Here is a 22,831-nt window from a genome sequence, read left to right on the forward strand (position 1 = left end):
ATATAGGGAGTACAAATAAGCTCTCTGTACAGTTTTTCTTTAATAAAATGTCGATCAAGCTCAATGTGTTTTGTTCGGTCATGCTGTACAGGATTGTGTGCAATGCTGATAGCAGACTTATTATCACAATAGAGTTTCATAGGGCTGTCCCACTTGAGTCTCAAGTCTTCAACAATAATTTTCAACCATAGCAACTCACATATATCTTGTGCCATTGCCCAAAATTCCAATTCTACACTCGACCTAGCCATAACAGTCTGCTTTCTGCTTTTTATTCATCTAAGTAACTAGATTTCCTCCCAAGAAAGTGCAATACCCTGTGATAGACCTCCCATCAACCATTGAACTTGCATAATCTACATCGGTATAGGCCTCCAGGGTAAGTTTAGCTCCCTTTTTGAACAAAATTCCCTTTTCGAGGGTACCTTTAAGGTAGTTCAGAATTCTATGGACTGCTTGTAGGTGAAGCTCCTTGGGTTTGTGCATAAACTGACTTACTATGCTCACTGCACATTATGTCCGACCTTGTGTGACATAGATAAATCAACTTGCCAACTAATCTTTGATAGGCTTCCTTGTCAGTATCCTTGTCTCCCTCTGCTTCTCCTAGTTTGTGATTAGTATCAATCAGTATCAATCAAGATGCTCGCTGATTAACAAGGAAATTTCCATGTCCCCCTCAAAATGTCAAGAACATACTTGTGTTGAGATATGAATATCCCATGCCTGGATCGTGCCACTTCAATACCTAGGAAATATTTTAAATTCCCTAGTTCCTTGATTTCAAATTCCATAACCAAACATCTCCCCAAGTTCTGTGTCTCCTTTTCATCGTTCTTGTCACTATAATATCATCAATATAGACAATAAGGACTGTAACTAAACCTGAACTTGAGTGTTTTAGGAATAAAGTGTGGTCCCCTTGGCTTAGTTTATACCCCATGGTTTGCATCACCTTGGAAAGTCTCTTAAACCAAGTTCTAAGTGACTATTTCAGGCGATATAGTGTCTTCTTGAGTTTGCAGACTTTAGTTCCATGTCTGTTTTTACTGAATCTTGGAAGTATATCCATGTAGATCTCCTCCTCAAGGTCTTTGTGTAAGAAAGCATTCTTCACATCGAATTGTTGTTAAGGCTAATAAAAAATAGTTGTTATGGAAAAAAAAATTTCTTACCATGTTCATTTTGGCTACCGAAGTAAAAGTTTCCTGATAGTCAATTCTATATGTTTGGGTGTATCATCCCTTAGCTACCAATTAAGTTTTGTACCTTTCAAGTGACCTATCTGCTTTATATTTGACTGTGAAAATCCATTTGCAGCCTGCCGATTTCTTTCTTTTGGCAAATCCACAATTTCCCAAGTATTGTTCTTCTCTAGGGCCTGCATTTCAACACTCATAGCATTCTTCCACTTTTTACACTTTAAAGCCTCTAATAATGTGGTAGGAATGGATATTGTATGAATGTTTGCAAGAAAGCTTTTATGAGTTGGAGAGCACCTTTGAAAGGATAAAAAATGAGATAATGGATATAAAGGATATTTTGTACACTCTCGGGTTCCTTTCCTTAGGGCTATGGGTAGGTTGAGAAAAATAGGATTCATGCTTAATTAAGGTAAGGTTGAGAAAAATAAGATTCATGCTTAATTAAGGTAACATCGACAGTGATTAGAAACCTTTTAGTGGGAGGGGGAATGGCATTTGTATTTTTTCTGGTTAGAAGGATAGCCCACAAAGACGCATTTACCTGCTCGAGGATCCAATTTCCCTCTATTATGGTTGTGAACATGAACAAAAGAAATACATCCAAAGACTCTTAAGACTGAGCGGAGATGTGGAAGAAAGACCCGGATAGAAGTGAGATAACATGGCCGTTGGAGTTTGAAAATTTAACATGCGGGATGGCAGGCGATTGATGATGTAAGTTGTTGTAAGGACTGCTTCCCCTCAAAAGTGTTCAGGCATATTATGGTGAAACAACAAGGCCCTAGCGGTATCTAGAAGGTGACCGTTGTTTCTTTCTGCAAGGCCATTTTGTTATGGGGTATAAACAGAAGAAGACTCATGAATAATACCGCTTTGATGGAAATAGGTGGAAAGAGTCTAGTTAAAATAATCCCAGGCATTATCAGACCTAACCATTTGATTTGAACCCCGAATTGAGTTTGGATCATAGAGAAAAAATTTTGGAGGATGTCACTCACTTCATATTTAGATTTAAGGAGAAAGATCCATGTAACCTGTGTACATCAATGAATGTGACAAACCAACGTGCACTAGAAATATTTGGAATAGTTGATGGATCCCAAATATCACTATGAATTAAATCAAAAGGAAAAGGGCTTCTGTTATTACTAGGAGGAAAAGCAGCACACTTGTGCTTGGCAAATTCACAAATGCCACAATGAAATTTGCTAATATCTAGATTTGTAAACAAAGAAGGGAACATAATCTTGAATGTGGAGAAAGCAGGATATCCTAGCCTGTAATGATGTAGCCAAATAGTGTCCTTGTGGGGCTGAAACTGTTCTGAGAGGTAGGTTAGGGGCTGGTTCCATTTGGGAGCAGTTTGTTTCTCAGATTTGTCAAGGTAGTATAATCTATCCCGTTCCTTAGCATGTCCAATCATCAATCCTAAGACTTGGTTTTGAAATAAGCAACAAGAAGGTAGAAAAATAACTTTGCAGTTGACATCAGAAGACAATTTAGATACTAAAAGGAGATTGGTGGACAATTTAGGCACATGAAATACATTTTTAAGAGTGAGAGTAGGGCTGATTGTAATTTCTCCTATGCCAACTACTGTGATTAATGAACCATCAGCACTAGCTATTTTTCTATGGCTAGAATAGAGAGCATATGAGTGAAAGGATTGAGAGAAAAGAGTCATATGATCAGTGGTGCCAGAATCAATGACCCAAGAATCTAGACAATAAGTATCAAAGGCATTTAAAGCATAAGAAATAGGAGGTTTACCTGAATGTATCAAGGAGTAGTTATCTAAGATAGATGGTTTGCCTCAACCTTTCAATCTCCTTCTAGTTGAATTCTTTCTATTCTTTTGCCCCATTAAGTCCTGCTAGAAAATCATAAGTTTTGTCTTTCTTTATAAAGGTTTTCAGTGTAGCTGCATCATCACTGTTTTTCATCTCAGTAACCTGATAGTGATCTATTTCTTGCCAAAGTCCTTTTAGGAGATTGGCATATTTTGTGACAGACTTGTTTTCTTGTTTTACAGCAGTGATTTTTGTCTTAAATTCATAAATCTGGGCTGCATCATTAACTTTCGAATAGGTTTGTTGAATAGACACCCAAACTTCCTTGGTTGTGGGTAGAAACATACAAGTGTCACTTATTTCAGGTGCCATGAAACTCCACAGCCATGCAATGATCATGGAATCAACTTCATCGCATGCTACATAGGCTGGATTTTCCTTCGTTGGTTCGATCCTCGTGATGTGACTTATGTTTCCTTTTTCCTTTTAAAACGGTTCAAATAAGTTGAGACCATTTGAGGTAATTTTTTCCGTCCAATCTGTAGGCTACATGAATCTATTGCAATTCTCCAAAAGGTAGGATCCCTGGGGGTGCTGTTGTTTCTCTTGTATCACAAGAGCTAATCTCACTAGTTTGAGTAGACATCTTGATTGAACGGAGAAACAAGGCTAAAGAAAGACTAAGAAAGAGCTACGGATTAGTAGGTGCGGTTGCAGCAATGAAGGCTAGAGGTTAGGAGGATAATCGGCAATGAAGGCCGGAGGACGGTTGCCTACAAAGAGTTCCCTAAAGCTTTGATACCATGTTGAACAAGACAAAAAAGAGAGATGTTGAACAAGATATAAAAGAGAGTAAGCCCTTCTTTTAGGAGTAGAACTCTATGTTAGGTCTTGTTTCCCTATATTGAAATTTATAATAAGCAATATAATAAATAAGGCCTAAATTATAGCTAATTACATCTAATTACATGCTTAATTGACTGCTAATTACATGCTAATTGACAGCTAATCGTTGACTGCTAATTACATGCTAATTTACAGCTATTCCTTGATTTGTGGCAAATTTTCCTTCCTTGATTTGTGGCAAATCTTACTTCCTTGATTTATGGCAATTCTTGATTTTTCTTCTTGATTCACGACATCAAGTGTTGTTCCACATCTAACATCCTGGTTTGAATCCACAAAGGTCATGTTGCAATGGAGTTCTTTGCCTACTTATTCACACAGTGGTGTATGCGGGTATGTTTTAACTTAGTGAATGAAGGCGTGGACCTGCTGAGAATTTGTTGTTGGGTAGGGAAATCCTATTGAGGATTAAACCCACAACACTTTCAACAAGCATAACTCTTGTTGAGGATCAAAGTTTCATTTTTAGAAAAGAGGAGTTAATTCCCCTACCTAAAAAGCAATGATATATTCCAAGAAAAGATACATGAATTTATAGAAATCATCTTTTATTAATTTTCATAAGTTAGATATGTTATATTCACACACACATATATTAAGTTAAAGGGTAAAGTGCCAAATTTGCACTGTACATTACAAAGTGCCAAATAAGCTACTACACTTTTAGAACCAGGGCCATGTTAGCCATTATAGTAGATGTTTTCTTAAAGCTGTCCAATAGCATTTTAATTCTATTAACAATAGAATTACAAAGTGCCAAATAAGCTGCTACACTTTTAGAACCAGGACCATGTTAGCCATTATAGTAGATGTTTTCTTAACGCTGTCCAATAACATTTTAATTCTATTAACAATATTAACTCTTTTCCCAATGAAAATAACCCCACATAGTCGCAAACACCCAAATCGAACCTCAAATTCAGATCCGAAGAACCTCACATAGTTGTAGGGTGCCTTTTTAAAGTATTATGGCCAATTTGGCCTCAACTCTTAAAGTACAATGGCTTATTTGGCCCTTTTTAAAGTATATTGGCCATAAGAAGCTCAGTCTTTAATTTGCCCGCATAAATTTGGCTTTTGATGTTTGTATGGATATTAATATTATCGTTATTCATATTAGTCCTTTCAATACTGTTTTCGTTGATGAATAAAAGGGGAAATGATAGATCAGAAAATTGAAGAGGAAGCTTAGAAAGAAGCGTGAGTTATTAAAACGAGTAAACCTAGAGCTGAATGTTTGAAATACAGTCTTGATAAAACCAAAATAGAATTGAAAGGGGTAGTTAGCATGGGATAAGTAGCTAAATCAAGCAGTTTTGCATCCTAGACCCTACTCAACATAAGGATGGAAATACTGGTGTTGATATGACCAATAGATATAAGGAAATATGCTTCGTGTGGTTTATGACCAAAGGGTATCCCCAATGCATGAAACTCCCCGCTTTACAATTGTTGAGTGAGGGTCGTATTGCATGCAGCCTTCTTGTTGTCTCTCTTCTTTTTGTCCAAAGAGGTTGTTTCCATAGAAGTAGTAACTTTTTCGTCACAATGATGCTAAAATATCTAAAATGCCCCTCACCCAAGGCAGTGAGGTGAGGCAGCGTGAGGTGGTGAGACGGCGTGAGACGGTGAGATGAATGACTAAAATATCCCTCAGCCAAGGCAATGAGGTGCAGTGACACAAGCCGATGAGGCATGAGGGGTATTTTTGTCATATGTGATGCATTGTGTAGCCTAAGGTGTACACAATGATGTACCTATAGCATGGTCCATGAGGAAAATGTCCACCCAGTTAGTTGAGAAAAGGTGTAGCTGTGTTGAGTATTACTCCTTTACTTTACATTTGGAACTAGAATTTGTGGAAGGAAAAGAGAAAGTCAGGAAAATAAATGTTTCTATGTCCATATAAAAATGGATACAAGTAATTTATTTTGCTTCCCATTGGCAGTATCCTAGTTCTATCTGCAATATTGTGGTCTAGATGCGAGTTACATACTTTTTTAATAGAATGCTGCTTCTTGGTTCACTCTGGGTTTTGTACGTCAACTGACACCCATCATTTTCATGTTTATTTTGGTCATGTTTTTCTAAGAAAATATATGTTAACAAATGTCTTCAATTAGTTTGATTCTACACATTCTGTGTGAGCAGACTTGTCTGACAGGTCCTTCATTTTGTTTTCTATTCTTATGGAAGTATCATTGCTTTCTAAATTATGGATAATGTTGTCATATATCACGAATCACTTATAAGATGTTATTTGGCGTGTGGTATACATGGGCAGAGTGCGACAAGAAAGTGGCGGTCATGCCATTTTTTGTTATGGTTCTTTACATAGAGATGTGTCTTCTGGTCATGGTGAAATACATATATTTGTATACAAACAATTTATCATTTGTCCCTTTCCATATACTGGTTGTAGAACCGTAACCTTTTCTTTTTAGATATGATTCGTCGAATGGCAGACATGGCAAATACACAGTTCATCACTACAACATTCAGGCCAGAGCTTGTGAAAGTTGCAGACAAGATATATGGGGTAACACACAAAAACAGGGTAAGCCATGTTGATGTTGTCACCAAAGAAGAAGCTCTGGACTTTATTGAGCACGATCAGTCTCACAATGCCGAGTGAGGTAGTAGCACCTTGGATTTGTCTATTTCACTATATTATTCATTGTTTTCCATTCAGTTAGAGATTTGAACATAACGATATGAGATATCACTCTTAAGAAGACTGTAGCAGTGAACTGGTTCAATATTTGACCCTTCCCTCGTGTTCTTATATAACCAACAAGTTGGTTGCAACATCATATCGAGCCTTAAATCTCACTTTGGGTTGGCTACTATGTTGGTTATTGATGTAAATTCACCATGTTTTGCTCTTAATTATGAATATGTTACATACTTCTAGCTCTTAAACTTGCATTTTCTTGTGGTGCAGTGAAGGCCTTGGACTGATAGGAAGCTTATATCCCATGCTGTACAAATCCTGGGGAGGCATTGTTTAGATGCTTGAATCGGTTGAACTTCATTTTCCTTGGTATCTCTTAATCTTTATAGGCTGGTCCAATATGATGCATTTCATGTTGTATTTTCTTTCTTTGAACATAAGTAGACTGTAGACAGTTGTGATGGATCATGATTATTGTCTGGAGCAGATGGGATCAATATAACATCAAAAATCGATTAAATCTCTCTCTCTCTCTCTCTCTCTCTCTCTCTCTAATAAATTATACCCTGTTGCTCAAGTTTAACAGGACAAATCATTTCAAACAATATTGGGTTGAAAATAATTATCGATTTATTATTGTTACTGAGCTTAATTTTTTTTTTTTAAACAATAAACGCGCTTGTCAAGAACGTTTATTGTTTTGATCAAGCACTTGCCCAAATGCGGTTATGCGAATATTGTTGGTTTTTTTTCAAAAAAAATTTTATCTGAAAACTCTCATTCTTGGCAAGATGATACTGCAATGAATGGTTTCACTTGATTTTTTTAATTTAATGTGTTTCTTCTATCTCATAAATCTAGATAGGCTGTAGTTAATGTGATCATTAAGTTCATTAGAGTAAATTTCAAACATTACTCTCATTAAAGTTTGTTTGTTCAAGTTACACCAATCACCACCCTTGTACTTTTAAAAGTATCATTCACTTATTTTCCTGCATTGAGTAAATTGATGATTTTGCTTCTATATTTAAATTGTTTTTTACCTTTTCTCTCTGCTCCTCTCTCTCTCTCTCTCCTCTCCCACACTTCATCTCCCTTTCCTTTCTTTTCTTTTTTTTCTTTTTTTTGGGGGAGTCATTTGCAATTGCATCGAGGATTTCTAGAGAAGCAAGCCCTTATCATGATTGATTAGGGTTTTTAGAGAACTCTTAATTGGTGGCAATCATGGATGTTTCTACAACTCTCTCTCTCTAAGCAAGGGTTGGCTTTGGGGAAGAAATTCATCATTGATCATCGGCAATCATGCTATTTTATAATTTCTTCTTAATGTTTGATAGCTTTTTTTGTGTGATTTTAGAAGAAAATAAGAGCAATGAGTATTTTGAAAGTTTTTAAACTCTCCTTAATTATTGGTAGGTATGTGCTACAACATAAAAATAGTCGGTGTAATTTAAGCAAACTTGACGAGCGATTTATGAAATTTCTTAATTCGTTATCTTTTATTACAAACATTGTATGTAAGTGAAAAATTAAAAACCCTAAACACAAGATTTTGGTTATTTTATGGTTAAAAATCAAAATTTGAAAAAATGCTTTTGTTTCGTTCTAAACTAAGGGAGAATGATGAAAAATTACGAAGTTGCTATTATGAAATTATTATTTAACAAATTACTAGTTCTGCATCAACTTAAAACATAAAATTAGTGGAATTTATGAACAATTATGAAAAAAAGGTTTGTTGAAGTAGAGAGTTTTTAGTCTTTCGAATAAAACACAAAAAAAAATAGTAATGTCAGTTAACCATTCAATTTAGCTTGTTAGTCATGGATAATCTTTGGAGATTTATTAGTCAGTTAAATATAATAATAAATAAATAAAAAGTGATTAGTATAATGTTGTAATACAATTAGAAATGTTGTTAGTTCAAATGGATTTTGGATAAAATTAAGGATGAAAATAAGTTATGAAGTACCCCCAACCACCCAACCTTAAATCAATATCAATCTTTAAATCAAAGAAAATAATTTATAGGTGGATCCAATTAGGTTAAGAAGGATGTAATAATAATGCAGCCAAAACATTATTGACCACAAGTAGTGACAAGAAGCATGAACATTGAGACCAAGTGAATCACAAACTTAGAAACAAATATAACATTACAAATATGTCATTGATAACAAAAGATGAATATATTTGTGTCAAATTATTTCTAGTGATCAGTTAACAAGAGATGAATATATTGTATATACAAAAGGGAATGACACAAAGTAAAAGTAAAAGAAAAGTTATCCCACAACTATTGTAATAATAATTTGAAGCTGGCTCTGGAATCGCCAACTTCAAGTTGTCTCCAGCAGTTTCATTATATGGGGGGACGATTGCATACGACAAGTTGCTGGACCTTAACAAACCCTATGTCACACAATTTCTGTACTTTGGTCAACCACAACTAATTAAAATAGCTAGCATTCAAATATGGTGGTTCCTGTCCACTAATTAACACACACATGATAATGATGGTTCAATAAATAAAACATGTCGAGAGTATCGTGATGATCTCACTAGATGAATTTAGACAAATATATCATGATTATATTTAGAGCTTGTTTGAGGACATGTGCATAAATTCACCCCTCAAACTCACTTTTATTTTTTTTTTAATTGTCGCACACTCAATTTTGTTTGGTTCTAGTTATACTCCTAAACTAATTAATATAGCATAAATTCATTCCTCAAATTTAACCTTCTATTATTGTGCCACCCTCAACTTTGCTTGATCTCAATTGCACCCTGAGCTAAGCCAATTTCATGCCATATATACGGTTAGAATAATGCTATTCATCTAGATTAGAGATGATCTCCAGTCTAGATGACACCTTTTAATTATCCAATGAAAAGCAGGGGCGGATCCAGCATTTTAGGGTGGGCTAGGTTGGGTTGGGGGTGGGCTGAACTGGATTTGGACTAGGCTTTTATCTTAAAATTTTAATTTTTGCTCACGTTTAAATCCGCCCTTGGTGTCACGTCTAAATAAATAACATTACTCATACTATTGGCTAGCATAGCTCACAACGCGTGATATGCACTTACTTTGTAGAGAGTAATGGGTTATTAATGTTGATGATGTGTATTTTATTTGTATTAAAAAATTCAAAACCAAAAGAAGAGGTAAATCTAATTTCTCTTTTTCCTTTTATTTCTTTTTAAACAAAATCTTTTTGTAATACCAATCCACCCACTAAAACCAGTAGAATCGGGCAAATCCTCAACCCAATTTCCAGTCCAATCACAGCATATTGATTGCCATCGTCATCTTCGTTGCAAGATGGAGCAAAAGCAGAAGTAGTATTATTTAACTGAATTAGATTGCGAAGCTTCAAAACCGGAACGAAGATGGTATCAAAAGTTTGAATTATGTTCCCATTAACATTGATAATTGTTGAGATTTGTGATATTTTTATTTAATTAAAGTTGGTTTAATTTTCTGTTTTTTCATTTATGTCTCCATTATTATATTTTCTATTATATTTTCCATTTGTAACTGAAGTTTGATATTCATTTTTGGAATGCAAACTGAAGTTTGGCATTCATTTTGGAATGCAAAACATCCTACATTTAAAGTTTATTTATAGCTTTTCAGTTTTATTTGGTTAATGCTATGTATTCAAGTCCTATATAAATAGGACTTCATTTCTATCCTTTGTAGATGTGAGTTTTAATGTAAGCTTTCATTTCATTAAGAAGAAGTTATTTTTTCTCCAAATTCTGGTTTTCTTCTTCTCACATTTTTCTTTTTTCTATCTCTTTGTCTAACATAACATTGAGATTTTACCATTGCTTCTGCAATACCTTCTTCTATTTTTTATATTTCAACAGTGGTATCAGAGCCTAAAGAGCTGTGATTTTGTTTGAGAGAAGAGAATTCCAGTTTTATACTTTACAGCATGTTTTCTAATTTTGGTGTTTCCACCCCTCCACAATTTAATGGTGACAACTACCAATTTTGGGTTGTTAAAATGCAATCCTATCTCAAAGCACTTGGCCTTTGGGCATCTATTTTGAATGATGCTGATCCTCCACCATTGGGAGCAAATCCAACCTTGAATCAAATAAGACAACATGAGGAGGAGAAGTCAAAGAAGCCTAAGGCTTTATCTTGTATTCATGCTGCTTTATCAGATCCTATTTTTGCAAGGATTATTGATTGTGACACAGCCAAGAAAGCTTGGGATAAGTTGAAAGAGGAGTTTGAAGGAAGCACAGGGGTGAAGGCTGTTAAATTAATAACTCTCAAAAGAGAGTTTGAGATGCTGAAGATGAAGGATTCAGACACTGTGAAGGAGTACACTACCAAAGTGATGACTATTGTGAACCAAATCAGATTAGCTGGTGAAGATTTTCCACAACCCTTTGATCTGGAAAATCTTCACCAGCTAATCTGATTTGGTTCACAATAGTCATCACTTTGGTAGTGTACTCCTTCACAGTGTCTGAATCCTTCATCTTCAGCATCTCAAACTCTCTTTTGAGAGTTATTAATTTAACAGCCTTCACCCCTGTGCTTCATTCAAACTCCTCTTTCAACTTATCCCAAGCTTTCTTGGCTGTGTCACAATCAATAATCCTTGCAAAAATAGGATCTGATAAAGCAGCATGAATACAAGATAAAGCCTTAGGCTTCTTTGACTTGACTACTCTCAGCCATAGAGGAGTCTTGTGACTTGACTACTCTCTCTATAGCTGAGTTAATCAGCAAATTACAAGCCCAAGAGCAAAGGGATGCAATCCGTAATGAAGATCATGTTGAAGGTGCCTTTAATGCCAAATTCAAAGGCAAGAAATCTGTTGCAAGGGATGATAGTAAGGCAATCGAAGATCAGGGGAGCAAGGGAAAAGAAGGAGTATCAAGGAGGGGAAAATTTCCTCCTTGCCGTTTCTGCAAAAAGACCAATCATGTTGAGGAAAATTGCTAGTACAAAAACAAGCAATTCTACCATTGTGATTATTGTGATAAAAATGGTCATACTGAAAAGTTTTGTCGTGCCAAGCAAAACCAATCATCCCAACAGCCCCCACAGCAAGCTAATCATGCAGATGATCAAAAGTAAGAAACTGTTTTCTTGTTTATGGCTTCTCATGTTGTTGAAACAGATATAAATTCATGGCTTATTGACAGCGGCTGCACAACCCACATGGCTAAAAATATTAGTCTTTTTAGCCAGATTGACAATTCTATAAGGACAAAGGTGGTCCTTGGACATGGAGAGACGATACTAGCTGAAGGTAAAGGTAATGTCATCATGCATACTAAGCAAGGTGAAAAGAAAATCTCTAATGTTTTATTTGTTCTGAGATTATCTCAAAACTTGCTTAGTATTGCTCAGTTGATGCATAGCAAATTTTCTGTGATTTTCAAAGATGGTATTTGTACTATTTATGACCCACAAGGAGTGGAGATAGCAAGGGTCAATATGGTTGATAATGCATTCTTTTTGAATGGTGAGAAACTCTCCAATCCTACAAGTTTTAGAAGTTTGGTAGGAAGTTTGCTATATTTGACGGCATCCAAGCCGGATTTAATGTTTGCTGCAAGTATGCTCTCAAGATATATGAATTCTCTTGATTTTGGAATTTGGTTTGAGTCCATTGGTGACTTGAAATTGATTGGATATGCTGATAGTGATTGGGCTAGTTGTGTTGATTATTCTAAAAGCAGTTCTAGTTATATTTTTTCTCTTGGCACTGGGGTTTTCTCTTGGAACTCAAAGAAGCAGGAAGTTGTGGTTCAATCCATCGTTGAAGTTGAATATATTTCAGCAGCAGGTGCTGCAAATCAAGCAATATGGCTTCGCAAATTGCTTAGTGATTTAGGATATGAACAAAATGAGCCTACAGAATTGTTTTCTGATAACAAATCTGCTATTGCTATAGCCTCCAATCCGGTACAACATGGTAAAACAAAACACATTAAAGTCAAGTTTCATTTGTTGAGGGAAGCAGAGAAAGAAGGCAAGATCAAGCTCACTCATTGCAATTCAGAATTTCAGCTTGCTGACATCATCACAAAAGCTTTACCGTGTGGTCAATTTGAATTTTTACGCAACAAGTTGGGTTTGACAAAGAAAAATCTCAAGGAGGAGTGTTGAGATTTGTGATATTTTTCTTTAATTAAAGTTTGTTTAATTTTCTATTTTTTCATTTATGTCTCCATTATTATATTTTCTATTATATTTTCCATTTGTAACTGAAGTTTGACATTTATTTTTAGAATGCAAACTGAAGTTTGGAATTCATTTTGGAATGCAAAACATCCTACATTTAAAGTTTTATTTATAGCTTTTCAATTTTATTTGGTTAATGCTATGTATTCAAGTCCTATATAAATAGGACTTCATTTCTATCCTTTGTAGATGTATGAGTTTTAATGTAAGTTTTCATTTCATTCAGAAGAAGTTATTTTTTCTCCAAATTCTGGTTTTCTTCTTCTCACATTTTTCTTTTTTCTATCTCTTTGTCTAACATAACATTGAGATTTTACCATTGCTTCTGCAATACCTTCTTCTATTTTTTATATTTCAACAATAATAAATTGTTAAGTCGATTGCAATACCTTTTTCTATTTTTTATATTTCAACAATAATAAATTGTTAAGTCGATTCAAATCTCAAGACAAAGGATCTCAAGTTATTAGTAGTGCATGATTATCAATTGCAGCTCCAAAACTAATCAAGTGCTCATATGACATAAAATTGATTGGTTCAAGGGTACAATTGGAAGCAAGTAAAATTGAGGGTACCACAATAATAAAAGATGAAAGTTAAGGGGTGAATTTATGCCATATTGGTTGGTTTAGGGGTGCAAATTGGAATCAAACAAAGTTGAGGATGCCACAATAAATAAAGGTAAAAGTTAAAAGGGTGAATTTATTTGGTTGTTGCCACTAACTCCTTGCTAATCAATGGTCCAACCACCACACTGATAGCCCAAATCATTAGCATGGGTTCCAGCAACTAGGATCCTGGAAGTCTTTTTGGGCAGAGGAAGCAAGGGATCATCTGCATGGTTCCCATTCTTCAAGAGCACAAGGGACTTCCCTACAACTTCTGTTTCCAAGTCCCTGCGAGCCTGTATTAATTCAATGGACAACATCAATGCTTTACCTGCTGCGTACCAAGGGCAATATACAACCATGTGGCTTAGTACTAAATTGGCTTCCAAGTTGATGAACCATGCTGAAATCTTCCAAGAGGTGGTTCTCAAAGAGGCCCATGCTGAACTTGACCCTCAGTATCCTTCTGACTGCGTCGTCAATGCAACTCATTGGGGTAACATTTTTGTTCACCAAAGACGTCAAGATGTCGATGAATTCAGTGTGATTGTAAGGGACTACGATCTGCACAAGCCAAAGAGGAAAAGGGCAGGCCAATGGTGTTAGATATGTTAATCAAAACATCACATCTATCCTGCATGCACTTAGTGACTGACCATGTCATGCCTGCTTGAATCCCAGCTTTGAACTGAGTATTTGTAGTTTTCACCCTTAGGCGTGGTGACTCCTTGCCAATCAGAGATGACAACACCCCGGAAAATGAATTTTCAGTTTTCACAAGTAAATTATACACACTTCCTGCTACATAGAGAGGATTCGTCAGAATTAAACTTGGAAGTTAGCTAGTGACAGTTTATAGCTAGGCAGGGATGATAGCTTAAGCTCGAGGGTGTTCTTGAGAAACCCGTGACAAGATCGCGATTAGCGTGCATCTTAACTCCATTCCAACTTGAATAAGACACCCTTAATGATAAAAGAGTTATAGTAAGCTGCAGGCATGTGGATGCTAAGCAAACCATGCCAATCAGTCACCGTGTTGTGCTCAATGATCCCTTTTGTTGTGCCACCATCTCCCACAAAGTGTTCTTCTGCACAGGCTGCCACTTTGTCCCTTAGTTTTGGAATTTGGATACCAAGTTCAGAGACATCCCAAACAGCCAAAGTTTCCATAATTTTTAAATAAGAAAACAGATGCATATAATATATATGTGTGTGTGTGTGTGTGTGTGTGTTCCTATATTTGTATGAACACTTCTACTCTTTGGACAGTTAGAATTAAGTTGAGAAGATTGAGGTTAATGACTTATTAGTTTCCACCAACATAATTAAGGAACGGGAATTTCTCATTGGATCTGTGCAAACCTGTTGCTGTTGTATGTGGGCATTGCATCAGTTACTATTGCTCCACTATCTATATATTCAAAGTAATGAGACATATAAATACAAAATTTATATAACTAATTAATTAATAACCATACTTATGTGGGGGAGGGGGGAATACACCCAATCAAACTGATTTATAATTACAAAAATATTCCGGCCGTATCATTATTCTTAATTGGAAAATCTTTCCTATACAATTTATGTAAATGTATCATGTTTTTATATGATGATTGAATATTATAATCGTGTTACATAAGTCAAGATATTAACTTATCATTTTAAAAAGAATTAACCATTTTAATTGATTTTCAAGAGCCCATCTCACTTTATTTCAGAGTAAATTTCTCACATTATTTTTCAGTCAAAAAAATAAATTTATATACCAAAAAAATGGCTATGATACTCTAATTAATGTTAAACAATTATATACACAATTCTATTATTATAAATTAATTAAAAATAAGAATAAATTATAAATAACACCCCCTAAGGTTTGGTGAAATTACAAGAAATATCCTGACATTTGAAAAATAGCAATAACCACCCTTGCTGTTAAATAAATAAATAAAATGAAAAAATTTCTCTTCTCTCTTCTCTGATTGAAAAATAAAAAAATTTAAAATTAAAATTAAGGAAAGCAACCAACACCGGACGGAACCCACTGGGTTTTTTTGCCAAAGCCAGCGATGGACCCAGTGGGTTTCCTTAGGTGTGCAATGAACCCATCTGGGTTCATCACAGCAAATTGCACAATAAATCTAGATAGGTTCATTACCAGTGTGTGATGAATTCAAGCAATGAATAAAGAGAAAAATAGAAGAAGAAGAAGAAGAAGAAAAATGGTATGATGGAACTAAAATTTGGGTTTCATCAAATATAGAACACATAGAGAGAAAAGAAAAGGGTTTGATAGAACTTAAATTTGGGTTCGTCCTACCCATAACATAAAGATAACCCAATCTAGGTTCCAACACAAGAAGAAGAAAAGGACAGAAGGATAAGGGTTCCACCAGAACCCAATTTGGGTTCAAACCCAAAAAACAAAGAAGAACCTAATTTGGGTTCTGACAAGAAGAAGAATAAGACAAGAGGGAGAGAGAAATTGAGAGAAATACTTGGGTGCATTTTTATTTAAAGGTGAAATTCTTCATTTTAAGGGCCTCACACATTATCCCACGCACGTGAAAGGGGTTAATCACAGAATACGACGATTCCCAGAGTAAGAGGTATAGTGCATAGTGCCCACAAAAAGCCATCCCACGAGAGGATGAAACTCTCACACTGCGGCTGCTATGACTCGAACCTACATTCTTGGGTGTAATTTTCTACCCTGTGAACCATCCGTGCTATGTCTGTGAGGGCGAAATACTTAATACTACCATCACTATTGCCATTGTTAGAGTCATTTGAAGGGAAAGAGAAATAGATAAGGGATTTGAGAAAATAAATGTAAAATAAAAAATAAAAAAAAAAGTGCTTAAATATAAGGATAGTTTAGTCATTCTTAATATTTAACAGATTAATTAACAATGAGGGAGAAATTGCAATATTCCATTAAACTCAAAGGGTATTGCAAAGAGTTTTTTCCTAAAAATAAAATTACCAAACTTACCCTTTAATGGAGGAAAGTGGCCCCAATTGATGTCTTAAAAGGAAAAAATAAAGAAAAAAAGTGAGAAAATATAATCATTAAGTCAAGAAGAAAACAAGAAAATTCTAACTTTTAATTAAAAGCACAAATATATGGTTCAAAAAGTTCAATAAAAACAATATTTATTTAGAAAAAAATAACAAAATTCAAAGAATAGTATATTTGAAAATTTTATTGAAAAGAACAAGAAAATTAATTTTTTTTAAATATTACCTTGCTTCCAGATTCAATGATAAATTAAAAACTAATTTACTTTTATAATTCAAAGATAAATTAGATCTCCCTAAGATTCTGGACTAATTGGTTCATGTACTTTTTTTCTCCATTTTTGCTTCTCAAATAATCAATTTTAACGTATTTGGTGCTAAAATGAACGTAAACTCTATAATTAAATAATTTTAAAGTTTATATTAAAGTATATTACATTAATTTTCGTTAATAGAATTTGACACAAATATAAGGATAAAAATTAAAATATAATAACTAATTTATTATAAAATCAAAACAGGATATATACTTGCATGGTTGCTCCCAGGCCAACATTATGGTGAAATATTCATGGCCTTGTAGATATTGTTGTGACCATGAACCGCATCCATTCCATAGATCATAGAAATCCAAAGCCTGCTGGAGGGAGACCCTTCCAGGAACTCATTCACCATGCTGATTCCCTTCTCCGGCGAGGCCTTCAGTCGCGTCATGCTTCCTCCGCCGCTGAGCAAGTTGCCAATTAATGGAGTAGTTCTTCATGATTTCTGGCGCTGCCGCCACCCTATCCATCTGAACCATCTTCTCGGCTAGAGTCATCCGGCTCATCAGGTCCTTCGCTCACACATTGATCGGCTGCCTTGGGTTTTTTTACTTTGTTGCCGTCGCCGATCCTGGATTCAGAAAGCATCGAAAGTGATAAATGCGTAAGAATGATATAGAATAACCTAGTATTAGAGGCGCAAAACGCATGATATCAAAATAAAATAAAAAATGTAAAAGCGAGAGAATGATTTTAAATCTATCATTAACAAAAAAATCGAAGTGCAGAAGCGTGAGAATTATCTAAATATCAAGGCGCAAAAAACACAAGACTAGTATAAAATGGAATGTGCAAAAAATGTGAGAATAGTTTAGGATGTCGAAGACTCGCTAAAATGTCTAAGTATCGCTTGACTTGCAATGGACACACATGGATATCCAACAAATGGTTTACACAAAAATCCTTCGACAAAACAAGTTCTCTCTTCAAAGCAAGCATAGTAAATGTCAAGACAAGTAAACCATAAAGTTTTGAACAATTTATGTTTCAAATGCTTGTGACATAACTTGTTATGTAGAAAAACAAATACAACCTAGAACCAAAAGTATAAAAAGCACCAAAAGTGATAAATTCATAGGAATGATATAGAATTAGCTGTCGCGGCTAGGGGTGTTCAAAAAAATCAGTGAACTGCAAAAACTGCCCACACTAAATCGGACCGCACGATTTTTTTAAAAAGGTGGTTCATGCGGTTCGGTGCGATTTGAAAAACCTCCAAACCGCGATTTCGTGGTTTGAAGGTTGGCGGTTTGAAACCGAACAGCCTGATTATCTTTTAATTATATTAAAATATATATAATATAAAATAAAAATTATAAAATGAGAAACGCGACGGGGAAGGGGGGTGTTTAACCAATAACCCTAAATCCCCAAATCACTTATCTCTCCCCCTCTTCGTCTCTCCCCTTCTTCCTCTGTTGGCGTCGGTGACGGCGACGCACCCCTTGTCGCACCAGGTCTCTCACCGACAGACCCATGTCCTCACCGACCGTCGCTACCACGCACCTGGCCCTGACTTATCCGCCGCACCCAGACATCGATCGAGGCGAGAGCGACAAAGCTTGCGACGAATTGACCCATCCTCCCGTCGGCTGTCGCTACCACGCACGTGGACTTGACCCACCCGTCGCACCCAAACACCGATCGAAGCGAGAGCGACAAAGCTTGCGATGAACCGACCCCCACCACCTGCTGCACCAGACCAGCTCATGACGCCATTTCGATCAAGGTATTGCAATATCCTGACTAAAATAAGATGGGTTCGAAGGTTTTATTAGTTGGAGTAAATCTTAGTCGATGAGCGAGTGTGGAAGTTTGGTGATGGTGAATTGAGAGTTGTTGCATTTTCAACAAACTGCGGAAACCAAATCACACCGCAATCTGCGGTGCGATTCGGTGCGATTTCTCTTCACCAAGTCAGACCAGTCGATTTGCTTATAGGTGCAAACTGCATGTGCGGTTCAGCGAATTTTCTTAACTCAAAATCGGCCAGACCGAACCGTGTACACTCCTAGTCAGCGACCGATTATGGACTCAATAAGCACAAAAAATGATAAATCCTTAAGAATAATATAGAATAACCATTATCAAAAGCGCAAAAAGCGTGATATAGAAAAAAAAAAAAAAACACAAAAGCGTGAAAATCATCTAGAGTCCATCATCTGCCAAAAATCAAAGCGTAAAAGCATGAGCACGGTCCAAAAATCGAAGTGAAAAAGCATGAGAACTGTCCAAAAATCAAAGTGCAAAATGATTGAGACCAACATAAAATTGAAAAAGCAAAAAGTATGAGAATAGTCTAGGATATCGAAGACCTGTCAAGACAAGTAAATCGTGAAAAAACAAATGCTTGTTACTAATGTGCCATGAGGAAAAAAATACAAACCTAGAACAAGAAGTATGAAAAGCGTGACAATGGACTAAAACCGAAAACGCAAAAACAAGAGAATGATCTAGGATAAGCCTACCATCAAAAGTGAGAAAATGTTAAAAAACGATCTAGGGACCATAGTCTGAAATCTTACCTAATATAAACTGTTGAAAACTGATTCAACTGTTGCTGACTTGTTCTTTTATTAGTTGTAAAATTTCTTATTTTTTTTATTTAGTTGGGAAATGGTTCCTTATTTTTCTATTTTTAGTTTAGTCAAAAAGCAACTTTGGTTGTCTTAATAATCGATTCTTCTGTTAGTCACGTATCTTTTGTAATGTCTATTTAAAGGCACTTTGAATTGCTAAATAAGATGTAGAGCAAGATTTCTGCAAACTATCTTATTGGTGCTCACCAACTGTTTGATAAAACTTTTACAAGAGTTGTCATTCATTTTTTGGCTCTGTTTTCTCTTTATTGCTTCACAAACTCTAACAGTGCGGTATCAGAGTTAGGTCCCTTCAAGCACTGAGCGTAGCAACAAGCATGGCAGCAAACAGCAATGTTGTGAGCATTTTTCAATCATTGATTCCTGTCTTCAAAGGTGAAAGTTAAGAACTTTGGAGCATCAAAATGAAGACTCTATTCAAATCTCAGGACCTTTGGGATTTAGTAGAGAGTGGGTACGATGTCAAGGACAAAGACGAATGTCAATTGAAAGAAAACAAGAAAAAAGATTCCAAGCCGCTATTTTTCATTCAACAAGTAATGCATGAGACTGTCTTCTCAAAAATTGCAGCAACAATTACAAGGCTTGGACAATATTGCAGAAGGTGTTTCAAGGCTCCACAAAGGTAATCATTATGAAACTTCAATCTCTTCGCCGTGATTTTGAGACTTTAAATATGAAAAGTGGGGAATCAATACAAGATTTCCTTTTTAGAGTATCTGCCATTGTCAACCAAATGAAATTCTATGGAGAGGAAATTTCGGATGCAACCGTAGTTGCAAAAGTATTGAGGAGTCTAACTCCAAAATTTGATCATGTAGTTGTTGCCATTGAGAAGTCAAAAAATCTGTCTAACTTCTCATTTGATGAACTAATGGGTTATTTGCAAGCTCATGATGCAAGACTAAACAAGTCAACTGAGAAACATGAAGAGAAAGCATTCCATGTGAAGGAGGAGTCATCTAACCACAATGATGAGTCAAAAGATACAGCAAACGGAGGATGTGGAAGAGGAGAATATCGTGGTAGAGGTGGTCCAGGTAAAGGTAGAGGATGAAGTATTGAGCGAGGTGAACATAGGCAATTTGATTACAAGCAGAAAGGCAACAAAAGTGGTATTCAATGCCATTATTGTAAAAAGTATGGGCATGTAAAGGTTGAATGCTAGAAAAGGGAAAAACAAGCAAGCTATGCAGAAAAAGAAGAAAAGAAGGAAGAAGTCAAGCTGTTCATGGAGCTTGATGAATAATACAAGTTGAAAGTGAGACTTGGAGACTATAGACAGATGTAGGTTGAAGGCAAAGGTACTGTGGCAATAAATAACAATCACGGTAAAATAAAGCTTCTTTATAATATCTATTTTATTTCAAGTCTGTTACAAAATCTGTTAAGTGTTGGGCAACTTATCAAGGCCGGTTCAAAGGGAAGGCCACTAAGACCTATGCCTAGAGCCCCAAAAAATGAGGGGCCCAAAAAGTTTTCAAAAGTCAACCCTACCTACTACCCAAAAAGGAGGTTGTTGTCCAAAACTTTTTTACTTTTAATTGACAATTGAAAAAAGAGAGAGAAAGAGAGAAATAATTATAAAAAAATAAAAACAAAAGAATTTTTTTATTATTTTTTAAAGGGCCCCTAAATTAATAATGGCCTAGGACCTCCCAACCCCTTGAGCCGGCCTTGCAACTTATTGACAATGGTTATTCTCTATTAGTTGATGATGGTTCATGTGTGATTAGAGATAAAAAAAAAAAAATCAAGTCAAATAATAGCTGATGTTTGTATGACTAGAAATAAGTTATTTCTCTTGAAATTTCTAGTATAGAAAGTCATGCTCTTGTTGTCAAGGAAAATAAAGAATCTAGATTGTGGCATGGCATTTATGTTATGGGAATCTAAATGTCAAGAGGTTGAAGCTTTTGAGTCAAAAAAATATGGTTTTTGGGTTGCCTAAAATTGAACCTCTAGATATGTGTGAAAGGTGCATTTATGGGAAACAAAGTAGAAAACCATTTGCTATAGGGAAGTCTAAAAGAGCATCTACTTGTCTTGAGCTTGTTCATGTTGACCTGTGTGGGTTGATGAAAACAAAATCATTTGGTGGGAAGTCGATATTTCTTGTTCTTTACAGATGATTATAGCCGCATGAGCTAGGTATTCAAAACTTTTGTTGAAAAGCAAAATGGAAGAAGTATAAAGGAATTGTGAACTAATAGGGGAGGTGAGTTTGTATTTCATGACTTTAATAAATTTTGTGAGGAGCATGGCATGCATAAAGAATTGATAGCACCATACACTCCAAAGCAAAATGGGGTTGTGAAATGAAAGAATCGTACAGTTGGAGAGATGGAAATATGTGTTTTGGGTAGAAATAGTTGCCACGATAGTCTATTTGTTGAATCTATTACCTACAAATAATGTTTTGAATCAAACACCATATGAACCTTGGAATGGTAGAAGACCCTGGGTAAGCCATTTAAAAAATTTTGGTTCTATTTCCTATGCTTTGGTAGATTTTCATAATCGTAACAAACTTGATGAAAAATCTGTCAAATGTATTTTTGTTGGTTATTGCTATCAATCCAAAGCATAGAGGTTATATAACCCTATTAATGGCAAAGTGATTATAAGTAGGAATGTTGTGTTTAATGAAGATGCACGTTGGAATTGGGGTGGAAATAATGAAGCTACACAGATTGAAATTGCAATGGGAAGTAAAGCTCCACCAGTTGATCAAACTCCCACAAGGTCCCCGAGCTCATCATCTTCTTCTTCACCATCCTCCACTTCATCAAGTAATAGAAATTCTTCTCCTTTTCAAGCATCATCAAATGAAACTCCTCCAAGAAAATTAAGATCATTAAGAGATACTTATGAGACCACACAAGTCTTGTTTGTATCTAATCCTACAAGCTTTGAAGAAGCAGTAGACAAAGAAGAATGGCAAAGTGCTATGAAAGATGAGATTGAATCAATACAGAAAAATGAGACATTGGAACTGGTTGAGCTTCTTGAAGGGAAAAATACCATCAAAGTCAAATGGGTGTTTAAAACAAAGTACAATTCAAATGGAGAAATTAAAAAACACAAGGCTTGACTTGTGGCAAAGGGATATTCGCAATAGCAAGGTGTCGACTATGATGACACTTTCTCTCCAGTGGCACGGTTTGAAACGATAAGAACACTTCTAGCCTTAACTGCACAATTGCGATGGCTTGTTTACCAATTCGATGTCAAGTCTACCTTCTTGAATAGGGACCTGAAAGAAGAAGTTTATGTCAATCAATTGGAAGGTTTTATTCTTCGTGGTAAAGAACAAAAAATATATAGGCTAAAGAAAGCTTTCTACGGCCTAAAGCAAGCTCCATAGGCATAGTATAGTAAAATAGACTCTTATTTCCACGAAAATGGCTTTGAGAGAAGTAAAAATGAGCCCACGCTTTATTTGAAGAAAAGTGGTAATAATCTTCTCATTGTTTGCCTATA

General features: G+C 35.6%; 2 protein-coding genes and 1 pseudogene across 6 annotated transcripts in view; 2 read left to right on the forward strand and 1 right to left on the reverse strand.

Moving 5' to 3' along the window:
• The window catches only part of LOC127810284 (structural maintenance of chromosomes protein 3), a 108,236-nt gene extending 101,137 nt beyond the window's left edge, over positions 1–7,099 (forward strand). For all 5 annotated transcript variants that reach the window (XM_052349671.1, XM_052349685.1, XM_052349677.1 and 2 more), the window contains 2 exons: positions 6,346–6,537; positions 6,846–7,099. In XM_052349671.1, the coding sequence (XP_052205631.1) occupies positions 6,346–6,536 (191 nt within the window). In that variant the 3' untranslated portion in view covers position 6,537; positions 6,846–7,099. The remainder of the gene's footprint in view (positions 1–6,345; positions 6,538–6,845) is intronic.
• Positions 7,100–11,366: 4,267 nt separating this feature from the next.
• Positions 11,367–12,721, forward strand: LOC127805949 (uncharacterized). Its single transcript, XM_052342841.1, has 2 exons — positions 11,367–11,679; positions 11,727–12,721. Exons 1-2 carry the CDS (start codon positions 11,367–11,369, stop codon positions 12,719–12,721), a joined length of 1,308 nt encoding a protein of 435 aa, XP_052198801.1.
• Positions 12,722–13,526: 805 nt separating this feature from the next.
• LOC127805992 (uncharacterized) lies at positions 13,527–14,574 on the reverse strand (annotated as a pseudogene).
• Positions 14,575–22,831: the final 8,257 nt, after the last annotated feature.

Source organism: Diospyros lotus, chromosome 1 (assembly GCF_014633365.1).
Source record: "Diospyros lotus cultivar Yz01 chromosome 1, ASM1463336v1, whole genome shotgun sequence".
Lineage (NCBI taxonomy): Eukaryota > Viridiplantae > Streptophyta > Magnoliopsida > Ericales > Ebenaceae > Diospyros > Diospyros lotus.

Bases quoted from the DNA above. Each gene is read 5' to 3' on its own strand.
- LOC127805949 (XM_052342841.1), top strand. From the start codon at position 11,367: ATGAAGATCATGTTGAAGGTGCCTTTAATGCCAAATTCAAAGGCAAGA. The intron at 11,680-11,726 runs GTAAGAAACTGT...TTGTTGAAACAG, and splicing joins AATCATGCAGATGATCAAAA to ATATAAATTCATGGCTTATT.